Source organism: Didymosphaeria variabile (genome assembly GCF_027946475.1).
Source record: "Didymosphaeria variabile strain IMI 356815 chromosome Unknown scaffold_4, whole genome shotgun sequence".
Classification (NCBI taxonomy): Eukaryota; Fungi; Ascomycota; class Dothideomycetes; order Pleosporales; family Didymosphaeriaceae; genus Didymosphaeria; species Didymosphaeria variabile.
This window is the reverse complement of record NW_026611623.1, coordinates 340,754-364,287: the sequence shown is the minus strand read 5'-3', so window position 1 is coordinate 364,287 and position 23,534 is coordinate 340,754. Positions and strand designations below refer to the sequence as shown.

General features: G+C 52.1%; 5 protein-coding genes across 5 annotated transcripts; 3 read left to right on the top strand and 2 right to left on the bottom strand.

Annotated features, from left to right (window-relative positions):
* Positions 1-896: 896 nt before the first annotated feature.
* Positions 897-4,759, top strand: PKC1_2 (Serine/threonine kinase; the record flags this gene model as incomplete). The annotated part of the gene is made up of 7 exons (XM_056213789.1): positions 897-1,335; positions 1,389-1,655; positions 1,706-2,293; positions 2,343-2,738; positions 2,795-4,188; positions 4,237-4,642; positions 4,698-4,759. 7 exons carry the CDS (start codon positions 897-899, stop codon positions 4,757-4,759), a joined length of 3,552 nt encoding a protein of 1,183 aa, XP_056071056.1.
* A 9,113-nt stretch (positions 4,760-13,872) lies between these two features.
* N0V89_005008 (uncharacterized protein) lies at positions 13,873-15,165 on the top strand (the record flags this gene model as incomplete). The annotated part of the gene is made up of 1 exon (XM_056213788.1): positions 13,873-15,165. The coding sequence occupies one exon, from the start codon at positions 13,873-13,875 to the stop codon at positions 15,163-15,165; it is 1,293 nt and encodes a 430-aa protein (XP_056071055.1).
* Positions 15,166-15,219: 54 nt separating this feature from the next.
* On the bottom strand, positions 15,220-16,365 carry N0V89_005007 (uncharacterized protein; the record flags this gene model as incomplete). Its single annotated transcript, XM_056213787.1, has 1 exon — positions 15,220-16,365. One exon carries the CDS (start codon positions 16,363-16,365, stop codon positions 15,220-15,222), a length of 1,146 nt encoding a protein of 381 aa, XP_056071054.1.
* Positions 16,366-17,566: 1,201 nt separating this feature from the next.
* On the top strand, positions 17,567-19,196 carry N0V89_005006 (uncharacterized protein; the record flags this gene model as incomplete). The annotated part of the gene is made up of 2 exons (XM_056213786.1): positions 17,567-17,870; positions 18,220-19,196. The coding sequence occupies 2 exons, from the start codon at positions 17,567-17,569 to the stop codon at positions 19,194-19,196; spliced, it is 1,281 nt and encodes a 426-aa protein (XP_056071053.1).
* Positions 19,197-19,696: 500 nt separating this feature from the next.
* GDE1 (Glycerophosphocholine phosphodiesterase) lies at positions 19,697-23,356 on the bottom strand (the record flags this gene model as incomplete). The annotated part of the gene is made up of 3 exons (XM_056213785.1): positions 19,697-19,924; positions 19,975-20,034; positions 20,090-23,356. 3 exons carry the CDS (start codon positions 23,354-23,356, stop codon positions 19,697-19,699), a joined length of 3,555 nt encoding a protein of 1,184 aa, XP_056071052.1.
* Positions 23,357-23,534: the final 178 nt, after the last annotated feature.

Sequence of the window (23,534 nt, the reverse complement as noted above, 5' to 3'; positions counted from 1 at the left end):
ATGTATGCGCATCATGGTCCCTATTGTAGTAGCATCGGCCGATGACTCGGCTCCCAAAAGGTTGAAATCGACTCTACCATTCAGGTTCCGCTGTGATGCCAAATCTGACTCTCGAAGCCTGTTTCACGGCCACCCTTTCCAAATCACTTCTGCGTTGACATAGTTTTCAGACTCTTTCGGGACTAACCATCTTGCTCTCGTCGCATGTTTTGGCTGGTACACTGTAGGCGTAGCGTGTTTAGTCGACTGTCGGTCCGGAAAGCTGTCATGCAACGCGTGTTGCCCAACAGTGGTACCACAGCCACACTTTGTGGGGCCAGTAGCTGTCAACGCAGTAAGAGCAGCCGGAGCGGCCGCAGAGGCGTCGTAGAGGGCCTGAGGCAGGCAATCTCGGTGTTTGGCCCACAGACTACGCATACGCAGTTCTGCATGCGCCACAGCCGGTCAGAGCATGCTTGTTGTGCGCCCCGCCTAGTGCCCACCCCGCGACAATCCCACTGCTCTCATCATCCCCTTCGTCATAATCACGCCCACCCTCCTTCTCGCCGAGCCCGCACGACGAGCTCTTGCGCCTTTCACGTGAGACTCGCGTGCCTCGAACGCACCTTCCGCAATCCCAGGCCTGCCGTTGGACTGCGGGGCGCACACCAAGTGTGCAGCGTCTTTCCACAACACGACCGCTCGTCTGCCGGTCTGCCTATCCGCTGACGCTACCGTCATTGCTACTCGCTCCCGCGGCCCTTGCAGCCCTCTGCCTATTCTTTCTTTGCATTCGCAGGTGGGCTTAACTACCCACGGCCCGTTGGGCACCTACGCCGCTCCGCGAAGCCTGCGACACCCAGGCTACCACCACCGCCACAAACAAGAAACGCCCTCCTCGGGTCACCACCGCCGCCATGGCTCCCACCGACGAGACCCTCCGCGAGGTGCAGAAGAAGATCGACAAGGAGAAGGCCCTCATCAACGCCGCGAATGTCATGCGCCAGTCGACTAACAATCCGGCCGTGTTGTCGCGTCTCGACGGCCAGATACGCGATGGCCGCCGCAACATCGAGTATTTTGAGTCGAAACTGCGGGACATAGAGATGCAGCGGACACAGACCGGCATGGACAACATGAGTCTGCAGCCGGGTACCTCCAAGAAAGGCCAGAACCCCGTCACCCCGCCTCCCAAAGACTGGAATGGATACGTTGGGCCAGACCAGGGCGGTTATGGAGATCCAGCTGGGGGCTACAGCAACCTCAGCGGTGGGCAGGGACTCATGCCACCGCGAGCGCCATACGCCCCTCAAGGACCTGGCTCACGCCCCCAGCGCCCCAACTACAGCAAGCTCGGTACGTCTTGGTCTGTAGAATCGGTATTGATCCTTCTCTAACGCGTCTTTTAGACTTGATCAAATACGATACCCCGCATCTTGGTCCCCGCATCCAGCTCATGTTGTCGCAGCTTGAATTCAAGTTGAGTGTTGAAAAACAGTACAAAGATGGTATTGAGAAGATGGTGCGACTATACCAGATGGAGGGCGATCGCAAGAGCAAGGCAGACGCAGAAGCCAAGCGCATCGAGAGTAACCAGAAGATCCAGCTTCTCAAACAGTCCTTGAAGCGCTACCAGGACCTTCATGTCGACTTTGAGACTGCCGATGACCGAGACGGTACCTAGTCCTCCGCTAGATTGGATTTTGCAGTGACTAACGATTTGCAGATGATAGTCTGAGCGTACCAAGCCAGCGGAAACCCCTGAGCGGGCACTTGTCCCTACGTATACACGCAGTAGCCGATGTCGACCATGCGGCGACCGGTCGTTTTAGCCGCGGTCCCGAAACTTTCGTCAATATCAAAGTTGAAGACAGCATCAAGGGTCGCACGAAACCGTCCAGGAACGATCGTTGGTTGGACGAGTTGCACGAGTTCGATATCGATAAGGCCAACGAGATCGAGGTCACAGTCTATGATAAGACCACTGATCACCCATTGCCCATTGGCTTGCTTTGGGTACGGATATCGGACATCGCTGAAGAAATGCGCCGTAAGAAGGTCGAATCGGAGCTGCAGAACTCGGGATGGGTGTCAGCCGACAAAATGGGAGGCAACTCAGGGCCACAACCTGATCTGCAATTCCAACCTCCTCCTGGCCAGAACTTTGCGAGTGCTAGTGGCCCTGGAGGAGCTGGCATGCCGCCTCCTGGGGCAGGTGCTCCTGGCGCACCGCAACCGCAGATGAGCCAGATCTTCATCGATGATTGGTTTTCTCTGGAACCTGTCGGACGCATACATTTAACGATGTCCTTCAGTATGATTTGCTCTTTTGATGGGGCTTTCCCTATGCTGACAATGTTTAGTGAAACACGCGAGAAACAAGAATCCATTCGATGCTGGACTTGGACGAAAGGGTGCCATTCGTCAACGAAAAGAAGAGATCATCGAGCAGTACGGTCACAAGTTCGTGCAACAGCAGTTCTACAACATCATGCGTTGTGCGCTTTGTGGCGAATTCCTCAAATACGCTGCCGGCATGCAGTGTTCGGACTGCAAGTATACTTGCCACAAAAAGTGTTACCCAGACGTGGTGACGAAGTGTATCACGCAGTCAAACGCAGAGACAGATCCAGACGAGGCGAAGTTGAACCATCGCATCCCGCATCGCTTCACAAACTTTTCCAATATGGGCGCGAACTGGTGCTGTCATTGCGGGTATATCTTGCCGCTGGGTCGCAAGCAGGCTCAAAAGTGCGGAGGTAAGCAAAATCTCAAAACACGCGTTCTGTTGTCTCTATCTCTAACATGGACACAGAGTGTGGTTTGACTTGTCACGTTGGCTGTGTCCACTTCGTCCCCGACTTCTGTGGTATGTCTATGCGAAAGGCGAACGAGATTCTAAAGGAAATCAAGAGGACAAAAAGAACACAATCCGCAACCACCGGTGGACTGAGTGATAAAACTCTCCGTAAGAACCCACAGCGCCCAACTCCAGGGCCGAGCGCCCAATCCCAATTCCAGCCTCCACCAGGCCAGGAACAGCCGGCTCAACCAGACCGATACTCGTACGGTAAAGAATCGCAATCCCGGCCACAGCATCCACCAGGACAGCAGTCGTACGCGCCATCAGCCACATCTGTTGAAGCAGCGCGATCTTCTTACGGCTCAGGTTCTACACCTACCCCCACGTCGCCAACTTCACAGCGCCCTTCATCAGGGCCTCGTTCACAGTCTCAGCAAACCGCACCTGTTGCTGCCGCCGCAGCAGCGATGGGCAAGAGCGCCACTCCGGCATATGGGCGCACACAGTCCGATTACCCACTCCAAGGGCAACGCACGTCCGGTGGTGGCTATCCTCAAGACCAACGGGTACCTCAACAGCAGGGCCCGCCACAGGTAGGATACAATCCGCAGGACTATGCAAACTATGCAAACACTCCACAGTACCCCACTGCGCCACAACAGCCCGTGCAAGCTCAGTATGCGCAGCAGAAGCAGTCATATGCACTCCCTCAGCCTGGCCCGCAGTCTCCGCAACAGCAGCCGCAGCCGCCTCCACACCAGAGTGATCCCAGGCAACAGCAACCACCCTCCCAACAAGCACAACCGGTTTCTGCAATGACGAAAGCTCCAAGCGACAAGGTTACCCCGCCAGCAAACACTCAGGGTACTGGAAGGAGAATTGGTCTCGATCATTTCAATTTCCTCGCTGTGCTCGGAAAGGGTAACTTCGGAAAAGTCATGTTAGCTGAGACGAAGAGCACGAAGCAGCTATACGCTATCAAGGTTCTAAAGAAGGAGTTCATCATTGAGAACGATGAAGTGGAGAGTACGAGGTCCGAAAAGCGAGTGTTCCTGATTGCAAATAAGGAGCGACATCCATTCCTTCTCAGCTTGCACGCCTGCTTCCAGACGGAGACGCGAGTCTACTTCGTTATGGAGTACATTAGTGGTGGTGATTTGATGTTGCACATTCAGAGGGGACAGTTCGGCACCAAGCGAGCTCAATTTTATGCGGCCGAAGTGTGCCTTGCTCTGAAGTATTTCCACGAGAACGGTGTCATCTACCGAGATTTGAAGCTGGACAACATCTTGCTCACTCTTGATGGCCATATCAAGATTGCAGATTACGGTTTGTGCAAGGAAGAAATGTGGTATGGATCAACGACCAGCACTTTCTGTGGTACACCTGAATTCATGGCCCCGGAAGTAAGTAATCTAATCTCTTCCGCATAACTCCTGCTGACGACATGATAGATCTTGCTAGACAAGAAATACGGTCGCGCTGTGGACTGGTGGGCGTTCGGTGTCCTCATCTACCAGATGCTACTTCAACAATCGCCGTTCCGTGGTGAAGATGAAGATGAAATTTACGATGCTATCCTCGCAGACGAGCCTCTGTACCCGATTCACATGCCTAGGGACTCAGTGTCAATCCTCCAGAAGCTCCTCACCAGAGAACCTGAACTGCGATTGGGATCCGGACCGACCGACGCCCAAGAGATTATGAGCCACGCCTTCTTCAGGAACATCAACTGGGACGACGTATACCACAAAAGGATTCCCGCTCCTTTCATTCCGCAGATCACCAGCGCTACGGACACAAGCAACTTCGACACTGAGTTCACCAGTGTGACGCCCGTGCTTACGCCGGTGCAGTCTGGTAAGCCTACTTTCGCTGTGCATATTCTTGTAACGTATGCTAATTTGAAATGCAGTTCTCTCGCAAGCCATGCAAGAAGAATTCCGAGGCTTCTCCTACTCGGCCGATTTCGCATAAGGATGTTTCTCCCTCCGATACCCTGGGTTTTCCTGTCCAAGCGTTGAGCCAGCTTTGCCATTCTTCTTGTTGACGCACGATATGCATGGTGCATGGTGCCTAGAATGCCTGTCTGTCTTTCGTTCGCTCGCTCGCTCGTTCACTCTTCGCGCTCTTGAAGTAAGGCGTTGTAATTTTATCTTTCTAGGCTTGACTTCGCGGTGGTGTGCGTTTGGTTAGACGGGTTTGGGTGAATGTCGGACTTGTTGTGATGAGGGGAAGGGGGTTATAAAAGGTAGAGAGTGGGTTGGGGACAGGAGGGCCCCAGGATTGGAAGCTCGGGATAGATAATAAGCATTCCGTTTCATGGCGGGTTTGTTGCGTGATGATGTTGAGTGTTCTTAGTTGCGCTGATGATACCTATCATCACCATCATGTGGTGATGAGATGCTGCAAGTATGAGATGCTGCAAGTATGAGATGCTGCAAGTATGAGATGTTGGGATGGAGTCGTGGTATATAAACTCGCATTTCCACGCCTCCTACGTTTTTCCTTCACAGTAACTTGCCTTCCGCGCGAGTTGGCTAAAACAATTTCTGTTACGGCTCATGGGTGGGCCGGCCGGGTACTCCAAAAGATATCGAATTCGCTTCATGAGTTGGCCAGAACGGATCACAGCAACATGTGATGTCTGCGCTCGGAGGAGGCCCTATTCAAAATGGTACGCGCAAGCACATCATGTGTCTTCTGGCGAGTTCGACTTCACCTGCCTTCGACACGGGTCGTACAAAAAAAAAACAGATGACAATGATAGTGATGGGCGGCGCTGGCCGAGCGTCTTGTGTCATTCTAAAACCTTATCCAACAAAACCCATGGCTGGACCAAAAACTTCTTCAAAAACACCACATGTCTGGTCTGCGTGGAGGTTGTGTTTCGAACGACCCCGACACAGACTCGATGTGCTTGCTCCGTGTCACCTACAACCTTACACACTGCCGTTTGGTCTGGGCGACCAAAAATGACCTTCTTCAAGTCATGGGCGGCGCTGGCTGGACTTCTTGCGCGCGATGACAAATGTCGCCGACGTCCGCGCGATGGCTGGACCAAAAACATCGACGAAGGGATATATGTCTGTGCCTGGCGGTGTCCCGGATCAAAATGACGACCACTCCTAAGAAATGTGCGTTTGGGGGAGTGTTAAACTGCCATAGCCTGCCTGTTATGCGGATCGACTAAAAAGATCGACTAGCCATGCAATGAGCGGCGCTGGTCGGGTGCGTGTGTATGTCCAAAATGATACCGGTGTGACACATGGCTGGAGTAAGACAACATGGCGCAATATACATGTTTGCGCGGTCGGGCCCGATCTTCAAGGCTATATAAATCCCGAATGTGCGCCACTGGCGACACGATGCTCCTTCAGAATGCCCTCGACGTGAACCGACCAAAATCCAGAGATGGTCAAGCCATGGGCGGCGCTGCCCTGGCTTCTTTGTACAGTTTCAAAGGCACACAAAATAACCCCATGGCTGGACCAGAATCGTAATCGAAACGAGGCGATGTCTGCGTCTGGCGGAGTCCGTGTCCAGAAAGGCGCAGAAAGTAGCAATATGCGTTCTTCCCACTTTGGAAAGCTTCCTATTTGTTTGCTCAGCTAGGATCGATCATAATCCCTCAATTCCATCGTACATGGCTGGCCGGATTTCTTGTCTCTATCAAAAACGGTCATCTGTCCTGGACATGTGTGGGTTACAAGGGGTCAACTGCGAACATGATGTCTTGGCGGTGTTCTGTCTCGGAGGCTTGCAAATTCCACGGGGTGAGCTCACATGTGTGCCGTTGCGGGTAGCACACTTCACACTTGCACTCTCATAGCTGAACAAAATAACAAGAACCGCGTTCGATGGGTGACGCTGGGAAGAGCCTAACAACCTCTAAAAAGGTCCCCAGAGACAATGGATGGCACGACCGAAACGATTGTCCCACGGTTCGATGTCTACGCCTGGTGTAAACCCTTCAAAAGGAAACCCAGAAGATTCTATCCTTCCTGGCGAGTACGCTCCGGTTACGAATCCAATGTGCCTCGTTTCGATGGACGGCCCTGCCCGGGTGCCTGGTATTTTCCAGAACCTTTACAAAGCGCGACGCATGGGAGGACTAAAGCAGCCCTGTTGCAACAATCATGTCTGCGCGTGGTGCGTGCTCGTTCAAACGAACGCGGCATTGTCCCATATGCGGCCTGGGTGCAGCAAGAAAGGCATCAAAGACAAGGCAAAAGAAAATTATGGGGAGAATTGTGTTGGCGTTGGCATGCGTGCTTGACTGGTCTCGAAAAGAAGATCGATGACAGCTATGGGTGTCCTGTTGTGTGCTTCTCTAAACCACAGAATAGCAGTCGACATGACGGAACCAAAACAATCCACTAATTGGGTACATGACTGCCCTGGTGTTGCTTCCAAAAAGCATCCAAATGCTGCAGCTATGCGTGCTCTGGGAGTTGAGAGTCGAGGGGAGAAGGAACAAAAACAGAGACCGTTCGAGCAGATGTGGGGAACGTGTTGCACATGGCATAGTATTCAAGTGTACTCCGTCTGCACGGTGCTATGGTGTGTCGCGTTGTGTGCTTGTCAATAAATTGCAACCCACGAACCGATGGCGGGACCAAAACCAGGCTTTGGTTCTTGGCCTGGAGTTGGTTCAAACATTCGCCTCCGCGCTCATATGTGTGCTCTGGGAGGTGCCGGGTGAGACATCAGAAAATCTACAGTCGACTTCCATGTGAAAGAGTGCGGAACCCTGACAACGTCATCGTGGGACTTCAAAGAAGGGAGACGTTGACCTGATGTGCGTTCCAGAGAAAGCGACCTCCTCGGAAGATTTGGCTGGTGAAAAATCACAATTCAGAGAAACTCATATTTCCTGCCTGGGGGGCTATCCAGAAACATTTAACATCAGTGGATATCTAAAACTGATGTCGGCACTTGCCATGTGGAGGCGCGTGCTGTACTGGCTCATCTCTTTCCAAGCTCGCGAGGTGTTGCCGATTTGCGTGATCGAGAGCGTACATCGATTGGAAATATTGTGAATTGAAAGCACACAACCAGCCTGGAGATGTTGGCTCCCGGTACAGGACGTGAATGCGCTTGACTTTCGTGGTTGCCACCCCTTACGAATTGACACAAACACCAATATATAAGCCCTCCTATCTTCGCTAGCGAGCTGATCTGTACACTTCTTCCTCTTCTTCAGAGCTGGGCACTAAAAGTATACTCGCTATGACCTATGTGCAGCTTGTGCTTCCTTCGAAAGATGCCCAAGATGGTCGTATGTTGGATCTCTAGGTCTCAAGGAGCCCATACTATGTTTGCGTGGCAGGGCCGACTTCTGAGGAAGACATTTGCGAGCGAGCTTATGTGCTCCCTTGCTCTTTGTCGATCAACGTAACAAATACTCAATTCATAAGCGTTCGTTCTTTCACTCTTCACAACCACTCTCCACATTTTGTCCTTGGGGAAGGCATTGAGTCCAAAGGGACAGAGACTTTCCTCATATGGGTGACCTTGCAACTGCCAAAACATTCAAAGTAACAGACATGATGGCACTAAAAAGCCTGACATGCTAGCATATGTCTGCACCTGGTGGAAGCCGTTCTCAAAACGTGCTCCAAGAAGAACATGTGGTTTCCGGCTGTTGCAGACTTTCACTGGGTACAAGGTCATTCGTGTGTTTGTTGTTGGCCCTTGTGGTCATGCCTCACTTTGTCTTCGCATCGAGGCATGAAAATTTCAAACCCCAATTCCAATTGCACATCAAAATGCAACACAATTTGAGGCGATGCTGCGCCTGCACCTTTTTTCGCGCAAGCAGATGCTGCCTGGAAATACGTGCAGTTTCCTGTAACATTGGCAACCGCAGAAAATCATGGGCGGCGTTGGGATCCGCCGAAAAACGATATTGAGAAGACCTGTTTGGCAATAAACGGAAAACAGAGCCTCGATATGTCGGATCTGGAACCCTTCGTGTTCCAAAGTCACTGAAATCGGTGGGTCGTTGCGTTCATGCTCCTCTTGCACAGGAAAAAAAGGTCACAGATACATTGCATGTTCTGGCCTTAATGCTTCCACTCTTGTAACTGACAGCTTGGTTCCTAATTCAGGCATTAAAACATCGACAATCTTGTTCTATGGGCGACATTCGACTCTTGCAAGATAACCTGATATGGCAGAAATTCTGGGGGCCAAAAGACAACATCTTGCAGAATACGTGTCTGCCCCAGGTGCGCGGCGTCTCTAAGAGAAAGGCTTAGGATCAGGAAATATGTTTTCTTGGGTTCCTCCCGCGTCATCGGTCGTTGAACGCTCTCCCATCCTTATAATATTCGACTCATGTTCACATTCTGAGATCAGTGGAGGCACCAAAAACGATGAAGCTCCAGGGTATGGGTGGCGTGTCTGTCTATCAAAAGACCAGCTGATTGACGAATGTTTGGCACCCAAAGAGCTGGAAGGGACACTATATCGATCTCAGAGGTGCACGTGCACAGCTGCGTTAGGAATCAGCACTGAATGTTCTCTGGCTCTTCGTGCGCTGAGATTACCTTCCTAATATGAGTCCCTCTGCCCGCTTCCTATGGCCTCTCCTTACACCACATCTCCAAAATGAGGCTCTAAAAGCTTGGCCATGCTCATCGATGGGATGAGTGCGCGTCCTCGGAACAGCGCGAGACCGCCGGACATGTTCACCATCCAAAAAGAAGGACCGTTCAACAAATGTCCTCGCTTGGTGGTCGTGTTCGAAGTGTGCCAGTGGCTACTCTGTCAGCTGTCCGATGTAGTACTCAAGAATCGAAAGACCTACACCATCTGTTGCATGGAGACGAGTCCGCTGCGCTTTAGTGATACATGTCTACTTCTCAATATGAGGTAGATGAAGGAGCCAAGGCCCGGTGCAAAGGAGCAGCATAACGCAGAACTTTTCAACGCTCACGAACCTGTTCGCCGCGATCCTTATTGTTTCTAAGGTGGTTTCATCGAAAGCACCAGGAAAATCTACCATGTGCTGTGGCAACCAGGCAGGAGGATGATTCAAAGCCAATAGTTGAACAGCAATGTAGCGGAGCTATGATTTTCGGTGGCGCGGCTGGTCAGCTTCAAAACAAGGGAAAGCAGCAATGGATGCTCGAGCGAGCAAATCTCCGAACTTGGCGAAATGGACACGGTGAAAAAAAGTCGAACAAGAAAATCGTATGTGTTTTCGCTACGTGAGGGCGAAAGAAACATCAAAATTGAACAATTCCACCGGTATGTGGAGACGCGCCGGGCCTCGTTCCGAGGTATCCACAGGAGGGTTCCATGGTACAGCCTGCCGCTTGTCGAAGGTATATAAACCTCCTCTTGACGCCTGGTCCAAGTCTTCCTTACACACCTTCTTATCAACAGTAGACCAAGCAGATCTACTACTACCACTATGTGGAAGTCGTTTCGGCACCTGGTGTATACCAAAGGGATAGTTTCGACCGTGCATGTCCTGCCCGGGAGTCCTGTTGCCAGCAAGAGATACAGTTCAAATCTTGTCTTCGCTCTGCTGGAAACATCGAAGATCGACAGGAACATGGCCATGCGAAGGAAGGCAATCGTATCTATTAAGGTGGACAACAAACTACTCGAGCACCCCTCCGTGAAGCGACATTGGGAAGACGAAAAATGTCGAATTTCCACCAAATGGAGAGTCTGGCGCGGGGTCAAAAACGCAAAACGAAGGCCTACTTGCTCTGTTTTGCTGGATCTTCAGACGGACCCTGGGTACATAAGCTTCTCTTGCTTCGCCTTAGCCATCGTTCTTCACGCATACCAGATTGGGGACTAAAGCAAAGGGGAAAGCCTAGGCATGTGTGGAGGAAGGACGTCGTTGGCACATCGAAATAACTCCGCATGGCGCTTCATGGCGACGCCAAAGTTCCTGAACACGAATGAAATTCGGTTCTGTTCTCTTTCCGGAACCAAAAAATCGCGAGTAGCGATTTATGAGATTGGAGAAGCGCTGTGGCTCGCAAAAGCAATTCATCCAACACCTATGTGAGCCTCTTGAACCAAATTTTGCACTTCACTCTCCACGTCTGAATAGAGCACCAAAGAAGACTCATGCTGGAAGTATACGGAGGACGGGCCAGGCTTTTCAGCTTACCAATGATGCACACGATAGGTACATGGCATCACAAAGACCCGGGGACTGAATAGTCTGGAATCGTTCCGCCTCGTGGACTTTGAAAGACTCTACGCTGCAGATGAATGTGGTCGGAGAAGTGCTCTCGCCTAAAGTACTACCCGCTGTGCACCATTTTGGCACGCAAAATATTTTTCTCATGTCTAAATGTCTCGGAGCTGCGCTTACCACCAATTTTGCACATTGTTATACTCTTCGAAAAGTTAACTCTGCCTGCCATCATGGGCTCTTGTTGTGCCGATTTCCATGCACTCTCGATACCAAAACCTTGTGGGTGCCCATAGATGGGAATAGCGAGGCAATCGACACCAACAGGTTGACTGTGAGTATATCTTCTTTCTACGAAGAGAAGGAGAAAGCAAAAAACAGCAACTATAGGCCTAATGTCTGCGCTGTGTGCGGCTGGAAATCTAAAGCTGCAAGAATGTTTAATATGGAGTGTTTCTGCGTGCGAATACAGCCATCTCGAAAACAGTCATCATTGTAAGCATGAAGAAGCTGAGGGCAGAGATGAGAAACCAATATCCAATGCCCACATGTCCGGATGTGTTACCTTGACATGATTTTGAGGCATAGAAACGCCGAATAAAAACAAGTATGGAGAGATTCGGGAGCACTCAAAAAGCCCGGGCCATGCTACATGTCCTTTCTGGAAGGTTGCGTCAGCATGACATCCCCCCGCCAGTGCAAACGAAAGCAACCTCGAAAGCCATAAATTACGGTTGTCTCGCGCAAGCGGTTCTTCTCTTCACAATCCCCTCATGCACTTGCACTCTAAAAAGATTGAGAAAGAACGTCGCATGGGCAGCCTCCTCGTGCTCTGCTTAGAGACTTAAAACAATCAACCACTCAAGCTATGGTGGCTCTGGAGGTCAGTCGAAGATAACGACCTTGATAACTATGCTTTGTGGTTTGCGAGAAAGACTCAGACCCGCCAAGGCAGGAGCCATGAGGCGCGTCTGGAGGCCGCGGTTCTTGTACTTGAAATACCAGACCAGCTTTGCTATGGCAGCGTTGTGGGATGGCGTAACGCACCCACTTGCACTCTAAGGACTGGACCAAGAGGTTCATGTCGCCGTCGTTTCTACAAAAGCGCCCGGTCGTGGTATATATGTCGGTTTCTGGGGCAGGACGATGGAACCAAAAAGACCAAAGCCATCTCCTTCATGTATAATGTGCTTGTGGCTTGTGGCTGGACTGGAGAAACGATACGTGCATCGATGATTGAGCCTGGGGTACAAAGCGCATGCAAGAGTCTCTTATGGGTTTTGGGGAGGAGGCTCGTACAGAAACGATTCTCACAGGCTTCATATACGGACGAACATGGAGAACCCATCGTGTGGCCAGGGCTTTACGGACGACTGATGCTGATCGTCACCACTGAAGCACGATTTTGCTGGCGTGTAGCCTAGTATGAATCGATGGCAAGAGCGAGAGATGATAGAGAAAGTCTGGAAGAACCATTATGCTTTTCCTACTACCTAATTCCATGCATGACCGTACCATAACGCTTCAAGGTGCCCAAAAGAGCATGGTGATGTATCCCATTAACCCGCCCAATACTCCAATGCCGCAGCAACATCGTCCTCACCCTACAACAGGGCTCCAAACACAGCCGATCCTAGAACCATAGCTAGCATCCCCAGTCCTGCCTTGCTCACGCCCTGCGGCATAGCCACCGGCGCCGCACCCCGGCTGTTCGTTCCGCTCGATGCACCACCACTCGTCTGGCTCGCCCCACTGCCGCTGCTGCCGCTCACCTTACCCGTCGCCGTCGCAGTACTGTTCGAGTTGCAGAAGATAGAGCCCGCGTTCACGCCGCCATCCTGCCAGCACTTCTGCAGATCCGCGATGCTTTGCCCCGAGGCCAGACACCAGAGGGCGCAGTCATTACCCCATGATTCGACGGGCGCGTCTTTGCAGCAGCCCTTGAGGATGTCGGAGTAGGTGGAATTGACGCCGGATGGGCCGCCGACGGCGCAAGCGGCGTCTTTGGTGGGGAATTCGCTGAAGGAGGTTGTAGTGCAGGCGGTACTGGATGGGCTGGCGGCGGAGGAGACGGCGGACGAAACGGCGGAGGCGGCTGTGGAGGACATTGTGATATGAGGTCTATTGTAGCGTTAGTGCTTGTGCAGCTTGGAAAGTCTGGTGAAGGAGCGCACCTTGTTCGGTTGTGTTGTGGTCCGTTGACCGTGTGATTCCTGGCTTTCCTAGAAGTGAGTGTGAGAGCGAGTGTAAGTCGTATGTCAAGAGTAAGCAGGAGCAAGCACGGTCAAGGCAAGCAAGGGCAAATAAAGTCGAATGACGCAGGGCCGACCGTTTCACCACTTTCAGCCGCGCTTCAGCCAAATGGTGGCCGTGACGTGCGGCCGTCTTGTTTGCCAGCCCACATTTTGTGGCACGGTTGACGGGGAGACCGGCGCGTGATCCTGGCTATAAAAATAGTATATCGCCGCGTCGAATGTGCCGATTGCCACATCAATACTCCGCAGCCATGCCTGTGAGGAACATCATTGAGATGAGGATGGAGGGTCGGAGTAGAACGGTTGATAGGGTTGCAACATGCTGAAGCGAGTAGAGGGAGGTCCCTAGCCCCAGCCTCGGTAGCGGCATCTTTGAACCGTCGTCAACATGTTGTACACCTATCGAACATCTCAGAATCTAGCGTGTCACAAATTATGTCATACCCAAAAAGCGCATCACTCTCAACATGTTGCCATGCATCAGACACGTTCGGACTCCTTAGCACGTGGCACCATCAAAGGCACGAAACCGCGGGGTTCCGGTTGGGATTGATTCACCTGAAACTGAGTTTCCTACAGACTGTTCATCTGGCTCCGGCCATCTCATCAACACTAAATACCTCATTTGACCAAGTTTCACGAGAGCGAGGACAACGGCTTGTGCCAACATGTGCTTTGGGTCCCTGCGTGAGGATGTTGAGCATGAATTAAAACATCCAACCCAGCCAGTTCCCAACGTACCTCCTCCGGTCCCCCATGCTACCAAGCCAGCACCGCTCCCAACACGCTCTCCACACGGTCCACATAAAATCACGGAAACCGCTATTGATGTCTTCCTCTATTCTCAACAGGAGAACGGCGAAATGGGCGGAATAGGCTATTGGCAAACGGCCAACGCCTACCATGCTATCGTCCTTCATGAAACGTATGCCGGCCAGCGAGTTCTCTTCAACAGGATCCTACCAGCCATGGACAAGATTGCGTCACGCGTCCCGCACTTCATCAACGAGTTCAACGACGATACCCTCTGGTGGGCACATTGTCTATTGGCAATCCACCCTTTCGTGATCGGCACGCCCCGCCAGCGATGGGTCAACGAGAACCTGCACGCTATATGGAATCATGTCTCGCGATACCAGCTACCGCCTGCTAGATTCCTCTTACCCGGAATGGAGAAACCCGATATGGGCGGTGCGGTCATGTGGACCAGCAGGCGTGACGAAGAGCAGGTGAATAGTATCACGACCGGGCTGTTTGCAGCTTTGTCTGCGAGACTCGCGGTGCTTTTCTATTCTGGCACTGCCCTTCCGTCTGGTTCTGAGCAGCAGAAGACTGCACATCGGTACATTGCCGCAGCGGAGGCAGGCCTTGGCTGGATCCTGCGTGAATGCTATCGCGAGAGAGACAAGGTGGTGCTTGACGGAGTCATGTTACGGTCAGGGAAACGTAACAATTGGACGTTTACCTATACCACTGCTGTCACCATTTCCTCCATGGTCGCCCTGGCAACATCATATTTGGCGATTCCGAGTTACCACAAAGAGGCTTATGCTGAATCTAAAATTTCGAGAGCGTGTGACCTCGCACAAGCGTCGATGCGCCGGGAGCAATGGGTTGAACCGAGTACAGGCATTCTCACAGAAAAAGGAGCGTATGGCAGAGGCTCACATGATCCATGGCAGAACAATGACAGCGTCGCGTTCAAAAGCGTGTTGATCAGAGCGCTTTGCGAGTTGCGGCAAACGCTCACGCGAGATTATGACTTCGGCCGTTTTCGCGACGTCAGACAGGAGATCGATCGGTTTGTAGAGACGCAGTTCAAGGCTTTACAAGAAAGGAATACGAACGGAAGGGGTCAGTATGGACCGTGGTGGGATGGGCCATTTGAAGCGCCTACGGGGCACAGCCAGCTGGCGATTTTGGACGTAATGGCCGGTGCTCATTGCGTTGGCTGTAGGTAGTAGACGCCAAATATCTTGTTGGAGTTGTATGTACATTCGATTGATGCGATATGACTACAACAGATCGTACTCCGCCGCGGCCATCATGAACGTCCCAGCACCCTTGCCGTCATTCTCCGCCAGCGGCACACCAATATAATACTCGTAGCTTCCATTCGAGTTCAGACTTCCAACCGTCACTGTTCCCTCCCAGCTTAGCGTACCATTCTTCTCATACTTGATGAATTTCTCTAGCATAAGATCGTACGCCTTAACCGCCGGGTCCTTGTATTGCTTGTCCAACAACCCGGTGCGAACACCCTTCAAGAAACCATACGTGAACATGGCCGTGCCACTGGACTCAATGTAGTTGCCCTTCGCACCGGGGTACGGCTCATCCATGACGAGCCACCAACCGCCGCTCTCGTCCTGTGCCGCCTTCAGGCCTACCGCAAGGCTCGTGAAGTAGCCCAGAAGGCGGTTGTATCCGGGCAGTTCCTTAGGATAGATCTGCAGAACCTCGACAAGCACCATGAAGTACCAGCCCACAGCACGGTCCCACACGTGTGGTGCCGAGCCGGTCACGGGATCCGCCCAAACCGCCACCTTGCTTGAGTCGTATCCATGAGCCAGCAAGTTGGAAGTCTTATTCCTGGTGTGCTTCTCGATCAAGTCGAATTGCAAGACGATGTCGTTCCATGCCGTGGTATTGTCCGGCTCGAAGTACGCAGTGTACTGCGCGTAGAATTGGTCGGCCATGAAGATGCCATCGAGCCACATCTGGTTGGGATACGTGGGAGATCGATGCCAGAAGCCTCCTTCAGCATTTCGCGGAAAGCGGTCGAGCTGAGCCTTCAACGAGTGTGCTGCAGTCTCGTACTTCTCCTCCTTGCGACCTTCGGCGTCCCAGAAGTAGAGGAGGTTGACACCAAGACGTTGATCGTCCAAAGAGTAATAGTACGGGTCCCAGTTCTTGATGGTTCCATTAGCATCGACAACGGACGAAATCGCATTCGATGCCCAGGAAAGCAGAGTTTTATTGTTGTGTGCAAGAGCTGCTTGCCTTATGCCCTCGTTGATGACATTGGAGACATAGTGGTTGTCGATTGGGTGCTTCTTGGACAGGAACGAATCCGCCATCCATGTTGAGTAGAAGCTTGTTGCATTAGGCGCAGCGGCAGCTGCCGTGGCACTGGCGAGGAGAATGCTTGACACGCGCATGATGATCGACCTTCCAAACACCAAAGTTGGCAATTGAAGCGGCAACAGCAAACAGTGAAGGCTGGGCTTGAAGCTGGACGTAGTCTGATATCTCGAGCGACATCTTATACCCTACAGATGCATCTCATATTGCTCCTGATAGTGTAATTTACTCCGTGCCATGCCCTTGGCACTGCCCTTGGCAACTGCGGGAGCAAATTGAGGGTCATGAAACATGGAGGAGATGATCAAGCAAGAGGACATATCCTCGGTCAAAACTCCACGCTGGGTGTGTACAAGCCCCCAAGATTGCGCTGGCGGATGCGCGGAGGGCGGGTTGCGGAGCATTGGCGCCTCTCGAGACGGAGAAATTCATGATTGGCTGCTTGTTTGATGGAAGGGTAGGGCTGTCCCGCGGAGCCGCTTGGCACATGGCTCAGAGGGCCGAGTGTAAGGACTCTATCTGGCGGCGTGGCTTTCGCATATCGACGAATTTTGAGTCTGTGTACTATCAGGGAGGCGGGCTGGGATGTTGGGCGGTATGGAGCCGGGATGGAACGCAGGAGTGGAGCTTACCACATTAGGCCATGGCTACAAAGGTCGTAGTTGAGCTTGACCCGTCTCTTCCTTGGAAGATATAAACGACGCTATTGATGATGTGAGTAGGGGCGATTTTGTCTCCAGGCTCCACAATAAATGTTGAGATCCTGCACTCCAAGATGGCGTGACTTCGGCCTTGGTCACAGTGACGGTAACGAAGACATCGTAGTTCACCCTACTGTGAGCAGCTCAAGGGGCAATAAATCGTGTGTCCTCGCCCGCGTTGTTCTCAACCCCTTCTAGCGCGTATGGGTAACACTTGTGCATAATCCTGAGGTGATTCGGTGGTACTTTCCAGTCGTGAAGATGGCTCCTTCCTGTGGTACATACGAGGAAAGGGCACCACTCCTCGACTCCACACTCAACCATGGTCTTCATGTGTCGCGCTTGATGTGATACACTATCGATATTGCCCCTTCTCTGAACTCCACTTCAGGCGTTGCCACCCTGTATTTATTTCGACCCTCTGCTCCAGACATTGCCACTCGGTATTCATCTAGAATCTCTGCTCCAGGCATTGCAACTCAATACTATCTCGAAACTCTGCATGCGCTGAGTTACCTCACGCTAGGTATTCCGAAGTTCACCAACACACGACCTTCGGGCCACTTCCGCACGCAAGATGGTCTCCATCTATAAAGCTGTGCTTGCCGCCGTCGTCTTGATAAAAGGTGTCTTCGCGGCAGATATCATCAAGATTTCCGCCGATGGTGTTCGCGATCCGGATCCGAAATACCATCCTGATATGCCTCGGCCTTTGCACCGTCCTGATCCCCATGAAGAACGGGAACATCTGGATAAGCCTGCAGAATACTATATCAAAGGCGCTATGGAATCCTTGTATGCAACGTGCCTTGCAAGGCTGTGTGGTCACGTCGTACCCGCGATGTGCCCCGAAGTATGGGTGCACTGGTGGGGTCAAAAGCGTCCCTGGTTCGACAAGTATTATCAGGAGTCCAAGTGCTACAAAGGCGCAATGGTGTACTTGAATCCAACTCCGGAGGCTGCATATGATGGGCCCGATGAAGGAAACAAGCATAGATGTGTTAAAGAGTAGGATGGTCCGTGTCTACTGTCAAGTACTTTGCTAACTCAAGCAACCATAGATTCCAGCGGAACCAGCAAAATAGCGACGATCCAAGTACGTTACTCCACCAATCAATCCGCTGTCCTTATCTTCTTCTTCGAAGCCATGCAATAGACCCTCTTTAATCGTTCTTTGGCTATTTATTCAGCAAACGATCTTGGAGACCCCGCTAACACAACTTCAAATAGAACCCCTCAAGTGCAAGTGTGCTTTCAACGGATGGAAGATTGACTGCCCATGCGACTTTGAAACCATACACCGCCAAGGGTCACGTTACTACGGGCTCCAGGATGATAGCGACATCGTCTGTTCATTGTACAACCATGCAGAGTTGATCACAGATTCGCGGCAAAGCTTCAAGGGCCCTCCACACTCATACAACGACGAGGACGCGGACAACCCCTTCAATCCCTATCACATGACAGGCGATGAGCGTGCACGGTATCTGACGAACCTGTCAGCGAATGGGAGGTGTTTTCCTCGGGTGGAGCCCATATACCCTCTGGGCGTCGTGGACGAGACGGTAGTCAAATTGGCAGCAATCGAGACATGCGAGCAACTTCGTCAACAGTTCGGTACTGGACCGGACGAAATGGCTATACCACCGCTCCTAAATTATCACGAGCGGCTGTTCAACAACACTGACTGGATCACCAGCGCATATTGGAACACCAGATTTAACAAACAATACGCCATCGGCGTCCGCGTGACAGCGGACCTAGACAATAATGGCCACCGGAATAAGTCCATGGCAATGGACTTCGTGACGTGTAGAGAAAGGGTCTATGAAACTGCGAAATGCCATCTCAATCCCGGCAACACGTCAGAGCCCACCGGCTCTGGTGTAAGCCTCTTCAACGATGGCGGTCACATTCTGATGATCGAAGTCGAGTCCAGGGTACTTGACGGCACCGAGACGATTTGGTATCCCGAGAAGGTACGGCCTCTACGGCCTCAACCGGATTATGAAGAGGTACAAGCATCGACAGCGACAGCACACGTCAAGGAGACAGTGTGGGTTACTGTCTCTTCCAAAACTGCAGTGAAAACTGGGTTACCCGCTATCACTCGCACGCAGACCAAATTTCGGTATGACTTCAGTAGGCCTGCAGGCAGCAAAGTTTTTCGGTTGACGGTGACGCCCACGCCGATTCCAAATGAATGATGGAATGGTGCGATGTCAGGTGCCGGATTGTGCATTGAGTTTCCACAGGCTGTCGATACGGTATGTGTCCTTTTCAGGCGGATTTCGTATGGGATGCGAATATGGCAGCAAAGTCTGGGTACGCCGAGTTACCCCAAGCTGGGTGATGCCGTGCCCGTTCTTGTGAGCTTGGGTACAGAAGCAGAGACGGCAGTAACCGGTACTGGGAGAAGGCAGTACTGGGGGGGGAAGGCAGTACTGGGGGGAAGGCAGTACTGGGAAGACGGTACTGGGAGGAGGGATACTGGGAGGAAGAAGAGTATATGTATGTCTGAAGGACTTCTAAGGAGAAACCGGAATACACGATTGGCAAAACCGTTTTTACATCCATAGCTCTATGCAATGATATACATGCACAGACGCCCTTGAGCCTCGGGAAGTCTTGCAGTGTTGAAAAAGCAAAACGCTCAGATCATCCACCCAGAACCAACTCACAATAGCGGTCGTTTTTTTTAATATGCTCAGATAGTGACGTTAGCGACAGCCTGCGTCACGTCTCGCCCACCATCCGAAGACGCCGTACTCACGCCACTATCAGCAGCGACCGAAGCATCCGTCGAGGCCGTCAGGTTACCGCTTGTCGCAGACCCATTGACGGACGTGACGTCTTCAGCAGGAGCCGTAAGACCCTTTCGGACCTTGAGGACTGCGTCGACAATGACGGCATCAATACCTTCTTGTTTCTGGATCTGAAAATACTATTAACGATAGTCCCGCAGGTTGGAAAGAAATAGCTTACCTGCACATTCTTCGGCTCGTTGTTCTTCGTGCCGTAGCTAACGCACACAAGCCCTGTCTCCTTGACCACCCGGATCAAACGTGGGCATGCGACGAGGGGGCTCCGCCGCGCTTACGATGCCGAGGAGATTCCAGCGACTCGCGAACCGAATAGCTTCCTGTAAGCTCGCTGCGCGGACATCGCCCACGGGGCTGGTGCCGGCATCGGTGAGGAAAAGGACTGGTATGGAGGGCTGCTTGAACGACAGCATGAGGCAGATGTCGGGGTTGAAGGAGGAGAAGAGAATGTTGCGGTTGCCCATCTTGTCATATACCATGCGTAGCACCGTGTCGACGAACGAGTTGAGCTCGACGGCGTAGGAATCCATCTCTTGCTCCTCGGATTCGTAGAGCATGGGGTACTTCATTTCGATGTTGAAGCCGGCGCTCTCGGGTAGCTTCGCGAACATCTCCTCTAGAGTGGTGAATGGCTCCTGGATAGAATGGCCCCTCAGGTTGCCTTTGAAGCCCTTGTCTTTGAAGTCGCGTGTGTGCTTTATTCGCTCGACGTGCTGTGCTTCGTGGTACGCATGCATCTTCTTCTGTTGCCCGTGATCCATGGAATAGGAACGTGGTCGCGTGGCTCCTCGGCCTGTGGGGTTGTCGACTTTGTCGCTGCGTTCTGGGGAGCGATGATTGGATTCTTGCGGGGCCTGACGCCTTCCGAGATGCATGAATTGGTCATAGGTCAAGGTGTGAACGGGGGCGTCGATCCCAGTCTCGCTCACGAGGAAGTCGTGGTATATCACGGGGACATGATCTTTCGTCAACTGGACGTCGAATTCGACGTACTCCGCGCCAAGGTTTGCCGCTGCGATGAAAGATGAGATGGTGTTTTCCCCAAGTTGAAGAGAGTCTCGATGATCGGTGTTCTTTCCAAGGCCTCTATGCCCAATAACCATAGTGGATTCTACCGTCTTCCAATATGTGTGCTGCTCCGTGATAGACAGATTCGGGTGAGAGAAGGGCGTGATGACGATGAAATTGAAGTTGACGGATCCAATGACGTCCATAGTACTCGCTGCAACAATAGGGACGCTGAGATCTCCCTGCAAAGGAATTCGCTTCGAACCAAGGATAGTCTTGAACGTGGACAGAAGAGCGACCCCGCGCCCGACGATGCGGTCGTTTGATCCGGCATAAGTCGGTACAATATCGAAAAGAATCTTGACCTTGGAGATGTCCTTGGTCTTGAACGTGATTGGCTCCGTACTAATATTTTCCTGGACTGGAAGGTCGGCAACTGTGGGTTCTCCCTCTGCGCCCGAGGCCGATACAACAACGGAAAGAGCTGTGTCCAGCTGTGTGGCGTGCGCGTCCGAAATTGGAATGTCATCCAGCTTCACCGCTGGGACATCTTTGCGAGGGTCCATTGAACCTAGGCTGACTAGGATCATGGTTTGATCAGTCAGATATCGGTGACCGAAAGATTTCAACGATTCGATAGACTTTTGTTGATATGAGCTTTCCTTGCTCAGATTCTTCGACCTGCGTTCTTCAAGAGAAGTCACTTGTGTTGGAGGAGCTAGGACTTGCGCATTTCCCATCTTAGTAGGAGCGATCCGCTTCAACTCCTCGATGATGTCCATGTGCCCACGAAGAGCAGCATGTTCACAAGGCGTCCATCCGTCGCTGTCTGCGCGGTCGATACTCGCGCCATGCTCAACGAGAAGCCGCACTATAGAGACATGGCCATCGACACAAGCGATGAAAAGTGGTGTCCATCCGAAGGTTTTCTCGGGAATGTCCACTTCGGCCTTGTGCAGCGCGGAACCTGCAAGCAAGGCTTTGGCGCTTTCGTCGTGGCCAAAACGCGCAGCAACATGTAGAGCAGTTTCGCCTTGCTCACTCTGGAAGTTGACATCCACACCCGCATCTACTAGAAGTTTGACAATCCTTACGAAGTTTGACTGTGTAGCTACAGCCAGCATTGCGCCTGAATTGGGTATTGCGGTGGTTGCAGAATTTGCGGTAGCACCAGCTTCCAATAAGGTCTGGGTGGCAAGTGGATGGCCGCCAATAACAGCAAGGTGAATGGGAGCGTAGCCTTCTGTGTCTTGCCAGGCTGGAGAATCGATGCCCGCGGTGACGTCGAATTGATCCCAAGCTCGCATGTGCTTGATAATAGTCTGTAGGACTGCCACAAACCCATATTGAGCAGCGTAGTGAAGCGGGAGACGACCATAAGTATCTCGCGATCGTAAAGAGCTTCGCTGCGACGGCTGAAGATGGCTGAGAAGATAATCGAGAAGCTGTACAGGCTCATGCGTATCGCTCAAAAGCCCGTTGGATTCGTTCTCAATTGTGCTCCCCAATACAGGCAGCCGATTCGGAGCAGCAGCTGGGGTAATGAAGTTTGATTCAGAGGACGCTGGTAAAATTTGGCCCTCAGAGCCCTGAGTTTCGCCAGTTTTTGCACGCCCTATGGCGATGACAAGACGATGGATGCAGTTGCGTTTGTTGATATCGTCGGTTTCTTCCAGAGAAGTAAGATGAGGTAATAAAGCGACTATGCAGAGCCTGGCGCGACACGAAATGGCACGTTGAAGGAAATTCAGTAAAGTCTGCTGAACGGAAGTAGCGATAGCGGCAAGGTCATGCTTTGTCGAGATGTCTGATACCATGCGCGAGAGGCTCTGCGCATCATCGGCCCGAATAGCCTGATCAACACCATCCAGCAGGATTGAGGGAAGGTTCAGAGATGCTCCCGGGATCCTGCCCAGGGAAGCTGCTGAATGCGAAGAGCCGGTATCATCGAAGGTTTTCACTTCGCCTAATCCGGAAAGCCAGTCGTTTATAGCCTTCAAGTCTTGGCCCAAGGGGATATTGTGCGCAAACGCTTTTGGATACACTTTTGACTGTAGATATCGTTGCTGTGTCGTCACCCCTGGGATCTTCTTGTCCAGCTTCTTTGTTATCTTGATGAAGCCTCTCCTGTTGACTTCGCCATACCACTGGAGATTGCGTAGCGCACTGCGAACCTCAAGAAGCGCACCCATTAGATCCTCCTTCTCGTCCCTGTCAATGCCCTCCGGCACTTGGGCAGCGCGGCCATAACGGCCATGGAGGAGCTTCAGGCGACGGGCGTACTCAGCATATTTCTTGTTATAGAAACCATCCACATCTTCCAGGTTGCGGTCCAGAGAGAAGAAGAATTCTGTGGGCTTTGTAAGCTTCCAGGGTCTCACATGACATCGATAAGACTTGCCTGCAAGATCAGGGTCCTCGCCACTCTTGACGGATTCGACGGCTGTCTTGATGAGCTTCTTAAGCCGCTTGTAGTTGATGTAAGAAGAGGCCCATTCAGGGACTTGATTGCGGGACAGGCTATGCCCAAACTTCATCTTTGGTCGATCGTGTAGCAAGTTGCGGTAGGAGTGTGCCGCTTCTCAGGGCTACAGCGCCCAGGGGAGTCGCTACTTCACAGTTGAGGTTGTGAAGACGTAGGAAAGGCAAAGCGAGCCGTAGTTGATTGCGATATCAAGGTCGACTTGTACCGAGTCCCTGCATTCTGGTGAGTCG